At 39.3% G+C, this 12041-nt stretch overlaps 1 protein-coding gene across 1 annotated transcript; it reads right to left on the reverse strand.

Moving 5' to 3' along the window:
* Window positions 1–7896: 7896 nt before the first annotated feature.
* Window positions 7897–10742, reverse strand: LOC149299972 (neugrin-like). Its single transcript, XM_089485479.1, has 3 exons — window positions 10498–10742; window positions 9509–9619; window positions 7897–8527 (listed from the first exon to the last, which is right to left on the reverse strand). The coding sequence occupies exons 1-3, from the start codon at window positions 10740–10742 to the stop codon at window positions 7897–7899; spliced, it is 987 nt and encodes a 328-aa protein (XP_089341605.1).
* Between the last annotated feature and the right edge of the window lie 1299 nt (window positions 10743–12041).

The raw sequence follows: 12041 nt of genomic DNA on the forward strand, positions 1-12041 counted from the left end.
ACATAGCTTTATTTATATAAATAGTTTAAATAGATTTATTAAAAAATACCCCTCGTTTTATAATCTATGTTGCCTCAAATGAGGTCTGACTATTAGACTAAGATCCAGATCCCCGCAGAGCATTTCTGAAGGCAGAGTGGCATATAGGGGGTTAAAAGGCATACTCCTCCACATGGGGCGCAAATACATAATGAGAAAAACAAAGATATAGTAAGTATAGTAAGGAGCAATATGTGGTGTATAGTCCCCTCTATAATGAAATCAGCAATTGTGTTTCACAAACTCCAAAGAACCAATTTAAGTTTCTTTTTTCATAAAATATTCAGATTGAAATAGAGTAAATAACACAATACCTTCACTTTCCCTCACACTGATGTCTGGAGTTTTGTCCTTTGACGTGACTAGAAATTCAGGAAGGCGTTTTGTCTCTGGATAAATAAAAATTACAAAGTTCTATTTATCCCTACAGTAAGTAAAGTGCCAGGAAACAGATAAACAAATACACACCAGGACAGGCTTTGACACCTGTCAAGAGCATAAAAAATGCTTTCCACATTGCTGCTTATTGTGTGTATCTGACTGTGCCCCCTGCCAGGCCCCTTTGTGCCCCTCCTTTTGTACTGGTTAATTATAATGCCCCCTATACCCATGTGTATCACCCCCCCCTTTGTGTATAGATCGTCCTAACCACCCTGTTGTGTCCTCACTCCCCAGCCACCCTCTAGGGGCATGAATATTTCCTTTAAAATTATGTCCTTCCCACCCTTTAAAATTAGGCCTTTCTTTAGATAACCAGATAGGACAGATAACCACAAGCGCTATTAGCTGTAGTTACCTCAAAAACAGAAGGCACAGCCAGTGTATGTTAACATTAAACCTGCTCCAAGGCCAAGAAGGTTTATTACAAAAAATCCTATACATATTTGGAGGAAAAAACAGTGATTTCAGAGGTTCATGATAACCTCCATAAACAGCCATTTTAACAGGCTTAACACTTGAGCTGACAGCTCACCTCTCATGTGCTGAGGTATTGAGGTCATACATTTGTGCTGTTTTGAGCAGTTGCTGTTTGCTTTGTACCACCAATTTTGGTTCCCATTTCATATTAAATAGAATATCGCCAATATGGAAGAAGGGGAGTGAACACCACCTGCACACATTTCAGACATGGTGGCACCGCAAATACGTTTCAATGATATTCAATTGTTAATGTCGCCTGACTCCCCTCTCCACAGCAACCCTCTAGGGGCATGAATGTCTGTCCGCGACTCCATCGGTCCGCTTATCACCTCAATTTTTTATTTTTTTTTAAATACTTACTTTTTCTTCTTCCACCAACGTGCTCTTCAGCCTCTTCTCGCTCGAGATCTTCTCCTTGTCACGCGGTGACGGGAACCTGCTCTGCGTGAGCCCGCCCCTTTGAGCGTCAATGCGCATCAAGGGGGTGGAACGAAGAGCCGAACCGATCGGCACGCTGCACGCAGGCAAGTAATTAAACGGCGGCGGTTTTACATTTATGTTAAAACCGGCGCCGGTAGCCGCATCAGCTGACAAAACAGCGGCACTTGGGACGGCAAAGTGCCGCCCCTTGAGAAGTGCCGCCTGGGGCAATTGCCCCAGTCTGCCCCATTATAGGGCCGGCCCTGTTTATATGGGTACACTATTCACAGTAAAAGAGAATCATCGCTGAACCGACATAGCGCAAAAATGGCAAAATTTCTCCGGGATTGAAGGGGTTAAACCATTTATCTAATTTACTAGGGCAATGTTTACTTTATTCGAAGTTGCTTCCTATTGCCTGTAAGTATGAGATGGTTTACTTTAGTTAGTGGTGAGAAATGCAGAATTTGCTTTTGCAGCTCAGTTATACAGGCCTTTTTAATACCTTTTTGATACCAGGGAGGTGATAGTCATAGATTCCATGAAGGAAAAAGAAAGAGCAAAAGAAAATTGTGACATATTATTGTCTATTGCAGCTGCTTGTTACCAACTGGCAAACGTATGTTTTATCAGAGAAGAGTGGATGGCATACTTGTGTGAGGACTCAATTCAACAAAATAACAGTTTTATCAACTTGATAAAGACCTCATTGTGAGGTTGAAACGTTGTTGCCGTCTTCCTTTAATAAATCTGCCTGAGCTGGAACCCTTGAGTGCCTGGAGCCTTTATTTATTTTGATCTACTGGGGAGCTCGCCCTTCCTGGCACAGTTAAGCACCAGAGTTCCTTTGGTGTGTGTGCAGATTCCTCATTCTGGTGACCAACATATTACAAGTGTCACCAGTGTTCAAAATGACAAAGATCTATATGATATGTCAGAGGGTTTTCTCTAAAAAACAAGTTTATTTTTTCTCCCATTATATCCTATGGGCATTCCCTCAAAACTGTCATTCACCTGTCATTCCATGGAAAACAGCTATAATCCCACATAATATGAGTTTTAGATCCTGTCTCTGTACTAGGGGAGTATATGTGCCAAAGATCTATATGATATGTCAGAGGGTTTTGTCTGAAAAACAGGTTTGATTTTTCTCCCATTATATCCTATGGGCATTCCATCAATACTGTCATTCACCTGTCATTCCACAGAAAACAGCTATAATCCCACATAATATGAGTTTTAGAGCCTGTCTCTGTACTAGGGGAGTATATGTGCAAAAGATCTATATGATATTTCAGAGGGTTTTGTCTGAAAAACAGGTTTGCTTTTTCTCCCATTATATCCTATGGGCATTCCATCAATACTGTCATTCCATAGAAAACAGCTATAATTCCACTTAATATGAGGTTTAGAACCTATATGTGTACTAGGGGAGTATGTGTGCCAAAGATCTATATGATATGTCAGAGGGTTTTCTCTAATAAACAAGTTTATTTTTTCTCCCATTATATCCTATGGGCATTCCCTCAAAACTGTCATTTACCTGTCATTCCATAGAAAACAGCTATAATCCCACATAATATGAGTTTTAGATCCTGTCTCTGTACTAGGGGAGTATACGTGCCAAAGATCTATATGATATTTCAGAGGGTTTTGTCTGAAAAAACAGGTTTGATTTTTCTCCCATTATATCCTATGGGCATTCCATCAATACTGTCATTTACCTGTCATTCCATAGAAAAAAGCTATAATCCCACATAATATGAGTTTTAGATCCTGTCTCTGTACTAGGGGAGTATACGTGCCAAAGATCTATATGATATGTCAGAGGGTTTTCTCTAATAAACAAGTTTATTTTTTCTCCCATTATATCCTATGGGCATTCCATCAATACTGTCATTCACCTGTCATTCCATAGAATACAGCTATAATTCCACTTAATATGAGGTTTAGAACCTATAACTGTACTAGGGGAGTATACATGACAAAGATCTATATAATATGTCAGAGGGTTTTCTCTAAAAAACAAGTTAAATTTTTCTCCCATTATATCCTATGGGCATTCCATCAATACTGTCATTCACCTGTCATTCCATAGAAAACAGCTATAATCCCACTTAATATGAGTTTTAGATCCTGTCTCTGTAGTAGGGGAGTATATGTGCAAAAGATCTATATGATATTTCAGAGGGTTTTGTCTGAAAAACAGGTTTGATTTTTCTCCCATTATATCCTATGGGCATTCCATCAATACTGTCATTCACCTGTCATTCCATAGAATACAGCTATAATTCCACTTAATATGAGGTTTAGAACCTATAACTGCACTAGAAGAGTATACATGACAAAGATCTATATAATATGTCAGAGGGTTTTCTCTAAAAAACAAGTTACATTTTTCTCCCATTATATCCTATGGGCATTCCATCAATACTGTCATTCACCTGTCATTCCATAGAAAACAGCTATAATTCCATTTAATATGAAGTTTAGAACCTATAACTGTACTAGGGGAGTATGTGTGCCAAAGATCTATATGATATGTCAGAGGGTTTTCTCTAAAAAAAGAATATTATTTTTTCTCCCATTATATCCTATGGGCATTCCCTCAAAACCGTCATTCACCTGTCATTCCATAGAAAACAGCTATAATCCCACGTAATATGAGTGTTAGATCCTGTCTCTGTACTAGGGGAGTATATGTGCCAAAGATCTATATGATATTTCAGAGGGTTTTCTCTGAAAAACAGGTTTGATTTTTCTCCCATTATATCCTATGGGCATTCCATCAATACTGTCATTCACCTGTCATTCCATAGAAAACAGCTATAATCCCACTTAATATGAGTTTTAGATCCTGTCTCTGTAGTAGGGGAGTATATGTGCAAAAGATCTATATGATATTTCAGAGGGTTTTGTCTGAAAAACAGGTTTGATTTTTCTCCCATTATATCCTATGGGCATTCCATCAATACTGCCATTCACCTGTCATTCCATAGAACACAGCTATAATTCCACTTAATATGAGGTTTGGAACCTATAACTGTACTAAGGGAGTATACATGACAAAGATCTGTATGATAAATCAGAGGGTTTTCTCTAAAAAGCAAGTTTCATTTTTCTCCCATTAAATCCTATGGGCATTCCCTCAAAACTGTCATTCACCTGTCATTCCATAGAAAACAGCTATAATCCAACGTAATCTGAGTTTTAGATCCTGTGTCTGTACTAGGAGAGTATATGTGCCAAAGATCGATATGATATTTCAGAGGGTTTTGTCTGAAAAACAGGTTTGATTTTTCTCCCATTATATCCTATGGGCATTCCATCAATATTGTCATTCACCTGTCATTCCATAGAATACAGCTATAATCCCACATAATATGAGGTTTAGAACCTATACCTGTACTAGGGGAGTATACATGACAAAGATCTATATGATATGTCATATGGTTTTCTCTAAAAAAACAATATTATTTTTTCTCCCATTATATCCTATGGGCATTCCCTCAAAACTGTCATTCACCTGTCATTCCATAGAAAACAGCTATAATCCAACGTAATCTGAGTTTTAGATCACATGTGTGTCCTAAGGGAGTATGTGTGCCAAAGGTCTAAATGCTATTTCTTAAGCTTTTATTTCAAAATCAATTATTCTTTTCCCTTCCATTATAGTCTATGGGCATTCCTCCCCATTAAAGTCTATGGGCATTCCATTTTGTCATTCGTTTTAGTATGTCCCCACGTGACGCTTTTTTTTGTGGAAGATGTGTGTATCAGATTTATGTTATTTTATAATAACCATCATTCTGTAGCGCTGTACATTACTAGTGAGTGGAAAGGGGAGGGCTGGGTCACCCCGTCCCGTCTCCCTACCAGGTAGCTAATATAGTGTGTGTGTATATATACCGTATTTGCTCCATTATAAGACGAGGTTTTTTTCAGAGCAAATGCTCTGAAAAATACCCCTCGTCTTCTAATCGGGGTCGTCTTCTAATCAGACCTCAAATAGAAGTCTGATTATGAGACTAAGATCCAGATCCCCCGCACCGCTGCAGGGGACCTGGATCCTCCTGTCTCCCCCCCCCCCACACACACACACACTTACCGGTGCTTCCTGCTGTATTGCCGGGGCGGCAGGTTGACATCTACGCGCTGCGCGTAGACAACGTCCGCTGCAGCCGGAAGGAGGTGTGGCTAGCAGCAGGGGTTGTCTGCGTCCGTCACGCATACCTTCCCCGACTGTCAGAGTTCCCCGCACCGGTGAGGGGAACTCTGATCTCTGACAGTAAATTAACATTTACTGGTAAAACTTTTTTCCTTTAGGGTCATCTTATATTCAGGCTTTTTCTTTTTTTAATATTCAGATTTTGGGGGGTCGTCTTATAATCGAGCAAATACGGTGTATGTATATATATATATATATATATATATATATATATATATATATATATATATATATATACATACTATAATACACACACTTACCTTAACAATATTACCAATAACATATCACTCCCTTTACACAAAACACCTCGCTCGGCCATACATTATAGCTCGTTCCCAGCTCACCTATCACACATTACTCCCTCGCACTTCCCACCTGGCATCCTTAACAGCTTGTGCGAGGCACGCAATATTACTGTGGGGTTCGTGTAACATTGTGCTACGTGACCCCACTATGCCCCCTGCCTCTACAAGTGGCCCACGGGGCATAATCCAAGTTAGACTGACCCTCTTTGTGCAATTTTGGAGCAGCCCGCCCCTGTGTATAACAGTTATAATCAGTTAATGCTGTGCTAGGCTTGTGCCACAATATATGACTTACGAGGGGCAGCAGCCTATCTACCATGAGCTGGCAGGGCACCAGTTCATCCAATTCACAGCATTATAAGTCATCTTGTATGGTGGAAATGTGAAAGCGTGAGCAAAATAAAACAAAAAAAAACTATTATTTTTAAATAGCTATTTGAGATAGATTATATACTCCAGCCTCGCAAAACTATATTTCATATGTATCTAGCAATTAATATTTTATCTGCTATTAAAATCTCAATAGCTAGAAACCGGAGATCAAACGAGACCCCTTCTTGGTCAGAAATAAATCAATATGAAACGGAAAAACACTTTGCTTTATACTCAAACCAGTATTATCATGAGATCTGGCCTCCACGGGTGAAAAATTATATTTTAACTAACTTACACTTCACTGAATGTCTTAAAATGTTACTATGGTTACAAGATGCATTCAAAATACATATGTTTGTGTAGATAATATTGACTAGAATGGTCTTGCCTTTTTGAGAATACATTTGTTGCGTTTTCAACAATTAACAGTGTTTGAAAGTGAATATGTTTGCATCTCATCACAAATTGCTCCGAAGTAAACTGAGTTTTTTTGTTTATTATGTTTGTCAAAACTGAATTCCTAAATATAAACATTTAGCGCACATAAAATATTTTTTCGTGACTACCTGTTGTATTATCTTTATTTTCTTTTATTATATTAAAAAGGTAAAACACTGCCATTTATCAATGCCAAAAAAGAAATCTATTATCATATATAGTATTTAAAACCTTGTTAACTCTTCGTGGCCAATCGCATATTAGGTACTTCTGCTTCCCCATTCTAATCAGCTCAATATTTAAACTTAAAATCAAATGACTTCTTGCTATTCCTCAGTCAACTGGAGAAGGGGACCATTGTTCATTTATAGTGTTGTGTGTGTGTCTCTCTCGTATTCTTCCAATACACACACACACACACATATATATATGTATATATATGTATGTGTGTGTGTATGTATGCATACTGAATGTTATATTCCACACATGTGTGTCTGTAATATTGAACTTACCATCTGAATCTTACCTCACTAAGCAAATAAGTGCATTTCTAATACAAATATTCTTCACGAAATGCCTGTGCATATAAATAGCATAAGGCCGTGGGGGGGGGGGGGGGTTTCTACATAATTTTTATTTTTAAGACTGCTAAACCCACGTAATATGTAATGCTTGTATGAAGCCAGCGAGTCTCTGCATATATGGAAGCCAAATAACCGGACCCCTTTGGATCAGAACATGACAGGCACTCGGGTTGAGTAATAAAAAAACAAAAACAGCATGAGGCCATTCACTGTCTTCCAACTCCATACACTAGACACCAGCTTAGTTTCCTGATCTAGGCAGGCAGCCTTGTATGTATTTTTAACTTGATGGGTTGCCTGTATAGGCATTAACCAATGTACTCAGCAATCTAATCCACACAGTCACCTGTTGCGATATGGGAAGTAAAAAACATTTACTGTGAATGAATCTCATTCATAATACTAGACCTGTGTTCCTGTATTAGAGAAGGTAAAAAAAAAAAAGGTTGAAACCATGCAATTTACTATGAGATGCCCAATTCCCATTCTCTGGAATGGCCTGAATTACAGGAACTAGCCCATTCGCCATCTTCTGGAAAGAGGAAAAACTATGTATTATATGCAAGTAAGTATCCTGTTTTAGTGGTCAGATCCTATAAAGAAAATTGCCATCACCATCAAAAAACTCCTTTCCTTTCTGTATGACTTGTATCTGATTTTTAACACCACTTTTTGCTAACTCTTCCAACTCAGCATCATTTAACACTTCGCCATCCCATTCTTCATCAAGCATTCCCTGTTCCTCCTCAAAAGATGGTGCTGGGTCAGCTCTTGAATCTTCATTTGAAGTTAACCGAGTTTGAGACTGGACTGGGACGACTCCAGGCATATTGTCTTGTGACATCTGTGAGGAGGGTTGCATGTTCCCTTTGTTTCCATGTGTAAGCGCATCCTTTATTCTCACGGTCAGAGCATTAGATTGTATTTTTTCTGCGGGAGGAATAAGATATAGCGCCACTTGCTCTTCATTGACCCCAGATGGCAGAACCTGCTGTGTTGGGTATTTTGCACCAGGAGCCAGCTGTAATGCACCCTTCCTAGGGGTTTGAGAGACATATCCTAAAAGTTTAGAAACTTTCAAGTCTTGTTTAACTTTACGCTTTTCAGGCACAGAAAATTTAGATCTCAACACTCTTCTGATAACATCAGGGCTGACATTAAACCCTTCAGCCAATTGAGGTACAGTCCACTCCTCAGGAAACTCTTGTTTCAGATACCTGGAGAAATAAAAAAATGATACCTATATAAACCTCATCACATACATATCTTACAACATGAATGATACTTTTAATAATTTATCAGATTTCGTTTGCAAGACTTAACATACCTTACACTAAAATTAAAACAAAAATGACCCCGTTTGATATGAGTGAGAATTACACGATGGATATCCAGGGCATTGCACACCCATCACTTCCCTGATACATATACTCAACTGAATTAATACCCAACATAAAGTTATCAACCACAACCAAAGCAGCACAATAATGTAATACAGGCTTGGTTTTCCCATACGAATTTGTTCTGGGAATAGATATTCTTAAAAAAAATGTATCTCTTCATTGACATCGGAATCCTAAGGCTAAGCTTTAAAATGACGAGCACGTTATCACACTTCTTAGCTCAAACTTGCTAACTGATGTGATCTTCTGTGACTTGGCGGGGTCCCTACGAGTATTATTGACATAGCATAACACTGGGCTAATATCCCCTGCATAGGGGGCACACTCACGAGTGACCCAGCCCATGGCAAGTAACTACCACTTGTGCGAGTGTCACCTGAATTAGCCGTACCTCACACAGCTAAGTACCACACTGATGCCAGCGCACACGGACACCCTGCAAGCACTGATCTTAATCTTAAACAAAGTAAAAAGAACAAGAAAAGAATTCTACTGGCAGATTTAAACAAAAAGGTCTAAAGTCAGTGAAGCTCTACTTTTTATAACGATACCTGCTCACAAACCCCTCTCCTTCCTATGTCTAATCTCTCCTGCCCAATCCACACCAACCTGAACCCTGTGTGTGATATATATATATATATATATATATATCTATCATTCAATACACCGATATTCAGCCGTTACATCAATTCTTAATGCCAGTGCGGTTCTGTATAGCGTGTGTGTATGTCTCTAAATAGAGAAAGGCAATATTTTCTTTACATAAAAGCAGTGTTAATACACTCATAGTTGTACCTTATCTGTTCAATTGCGTTCCAGGTTAGGGTCCTTTCCAGTGGTCCGCGAGGCTCCATTTCCCTTTTTATACGTTCAAACTTAATTGCTTTTTGTTGTCTTTTCAGCGTTCTGAATACACAAACATACAAACCAGCAAACTTACTAACAGGTAATAAGCACAAAAGGGTCCAAGCCATGAAAATACTTAAGCTTACTGTTCACGGTGGGGTTCAGGAGGGGGATACACTTACATATTTTATATAAGTAAAAAATTTGTTTCTCCACACCTATACGCAGGGTCATCACGTGCATTTTATGTGAATAAAATAAAATATTTGCACACTACTCAAGCACAGCAGCGCACCATCACAAGCTCATTACATACACACATATAACATATATTTGCACACATTAGCAATTCTAGTGCTGGACTAGCAGCTGTCCCGAGCTTCTCCCGCTGCATGAAAGCACCAAGTGGGGGAGAAGTGTGGGAGAGCCGCAAGCCCAGCTCTGTAGGGGTTAACGTGCGCCCGCAGCCTCTGCCAATGCCTCCGTGCTGGGTCTGGCTTGTAACATGTCACTGCGCTCCTCTCCCACATGCTACTGTCATGCAGCAGGAGAAGAGTGGGACAGCAGCCAGCCACGGCACCGAAGGAGTTAATATTAGGAATCGGGATAGTTTGTCAGGCATTACGGAAATGGATGCAGGAGCACCATAGGCAGAGGCTGCGGGCAAGGGTTAACCTCTTCAGTGCCAGGTCAGCGGCTGCTGTCCTGCAGGCCCAGCATTAAAGGGGTTAATGTGCAGAAGCATTTTTCTTACATAAAATATATGCCTGAATGTAATCCAAGCACCTTTAATCTATTTCCATACAACTCTAGGCTTCACAAGGGCTTTACCATTACACATTATCTTACCACAAACAAACACACAATAACAATAATAATCATCAGATCTCTTCAGAGAGGGATAAATATAGCCGAATTAGGTGCTTATTGGCCTCTACCTTCGTATTTCTTGGGGATCATCTTCCTCTGAGTAGAAGCTGACTTCGGATGTGGGGTCATCAGACGAGTACAAGCGGACATTTATATTAATTCTCCGTATGGAGACCACAGAGAGCTGAGTAGTTAATGTTCGGAGCCGCCGCAAGCACGCTGAACAGGCAGCTGCCATGACCGCTCGGTCGCTGCAGCTCGATTGGTCGAGCCTTAGATCTTTTCCTGTAACTTGTCTGACTAACTCCGTCATCGATTAACAGTCCTACAGTTTGTTAGTCTGGATCAAGGCTGTTTTGACGTTTAAAAAAACAAAAAAACAGCAATTTCTGTTCAACAATAATGTTTCTCTTTCTCTATTAGCGTTACCACATACATTGTGTATTGGTTTTTTTTATAGGACAAGCAAGGCCCTCATTAGAAAGCATACTCGAATATGTGAGACATTAATATGTATGGATACAACTTAAAAATCAAAAATCAAATAAAAACACTAAACATTTCTTCACAGTTTTGCACACACACGGATATATATATATATATGATTGTTTTTCTCATTTTTATCTAATTGATTTTAGAGCTTTTTTTCAATGTAAATAAATATATACATTTTTTAAACCAACATTTTAAATAAATTCTTTAAATGTGTTACTATTTTCCTATTAAGTCGGCCTTTAGTAATCCATTTTTGGACAACACACAACATTAAATGATTAATATCGGTGATAAATTAGACAGGGCACCGTGCAATGTGCGCACTCCACACAGTGTCTTTTAGTTGCTAAAGCAACTATTATATTCATTGATAAATATTGGGTACTAATTTGACTGTGTTTGAACGCAGTGTGACCATGTTTTAGTTCTTGAAACTCCTGAGTAGCGTTTATTAAGACAGTTGCCCATATACGCTACCAGCAAGACTTCTAGTTTTTGGACAACAGGAAAAAAAAATTGATAACTAAATATTGGTGGCAAATTAGACAGAACAGAAGATGGGCAGGCACTGTCAGATGACAGCAGAGGATCCATGTGTGGGCCAGAAGAAAGTAAGAAGAGGAAAGGTCAGCCCTTGAAGCAGAAGTAAAAAAGGATACTGTCATTGATAATGTCAGTGACATGGATTTGATTTTGAGCCAGATGAGAAGTCAAGTGACACATCTTCCAGCAGGATAACTACATTATTATTATTATTATTATTATTATTATTATTATTATCTTTTATTTCTATAGTGCCAACTTTATCACTTGTTCTACTACATGTACTGGCACCACTACCACCATCTCCGGGAAATGTCGTCCCGCATGAAGGGGCTGGATGTGCCTATCTGCCAGTGCCAGCCTGGGCCACATGCTTTACCGCTGCTGCTACTCTATCTCTGTGCTCTGTGGTTTCTAATATCGGGGAAATACAACCCTGTGCCAAGTAGCTAGATCTCTCTGTTACAGGGTCACCGTACCCAAGGCTGGGTACCCCTGTTTGAGGGCTGAGGAATCACCAGTCAGTCCCTCATACGGATAGCACTCAGCTATCCACGGATCATCCAGACCACCA

This window comes from Sceloporus occidentalis, unplaced genomic scaffold (genome assembly GCF_023333645.1).
Source record: "Sceloporus occidentalis isolate IW3139 unplaced genomic scaffold, rSceOcc1.0.p SCAF_26, whole genome shotgun sequence".
In the NCBI taxonomy this organism is placed as follows: Eukaryota; Metazoa; Chordata; class Lepidosauria; order Squamata; family Phrynosomatidae; genus Sceloporus; species Sceloporus occidentalis.

What these genes read in the sequence shown, in the direction of transcription:
- LOC149299972 (XM_089485479.1), bottom strand. Translation starts at nt 10,742, where the DNA reads ATGACGGAGTTAGTCAGACAAGTTACAGGAAAAGATCTAAGGCTCGAC. An exon ending in GATCCCCAAGAAATACGAAG is followed by an intron (nt 9,620 to 10,497) that starts GTAGAGGCCAAT and finishes TTGTGTATTCAG; the next exon opens with AACGCTGAAAAGACAACAAA. An exon ending in AACGCAATTGAACAGATAAG is followed by an intron (nt 8,528 to 9,508) that starts GTACAACTATGA and finishes TTATTTCTCCAG; the next exon opens with GTATCTGAAACAAGAGTTTC.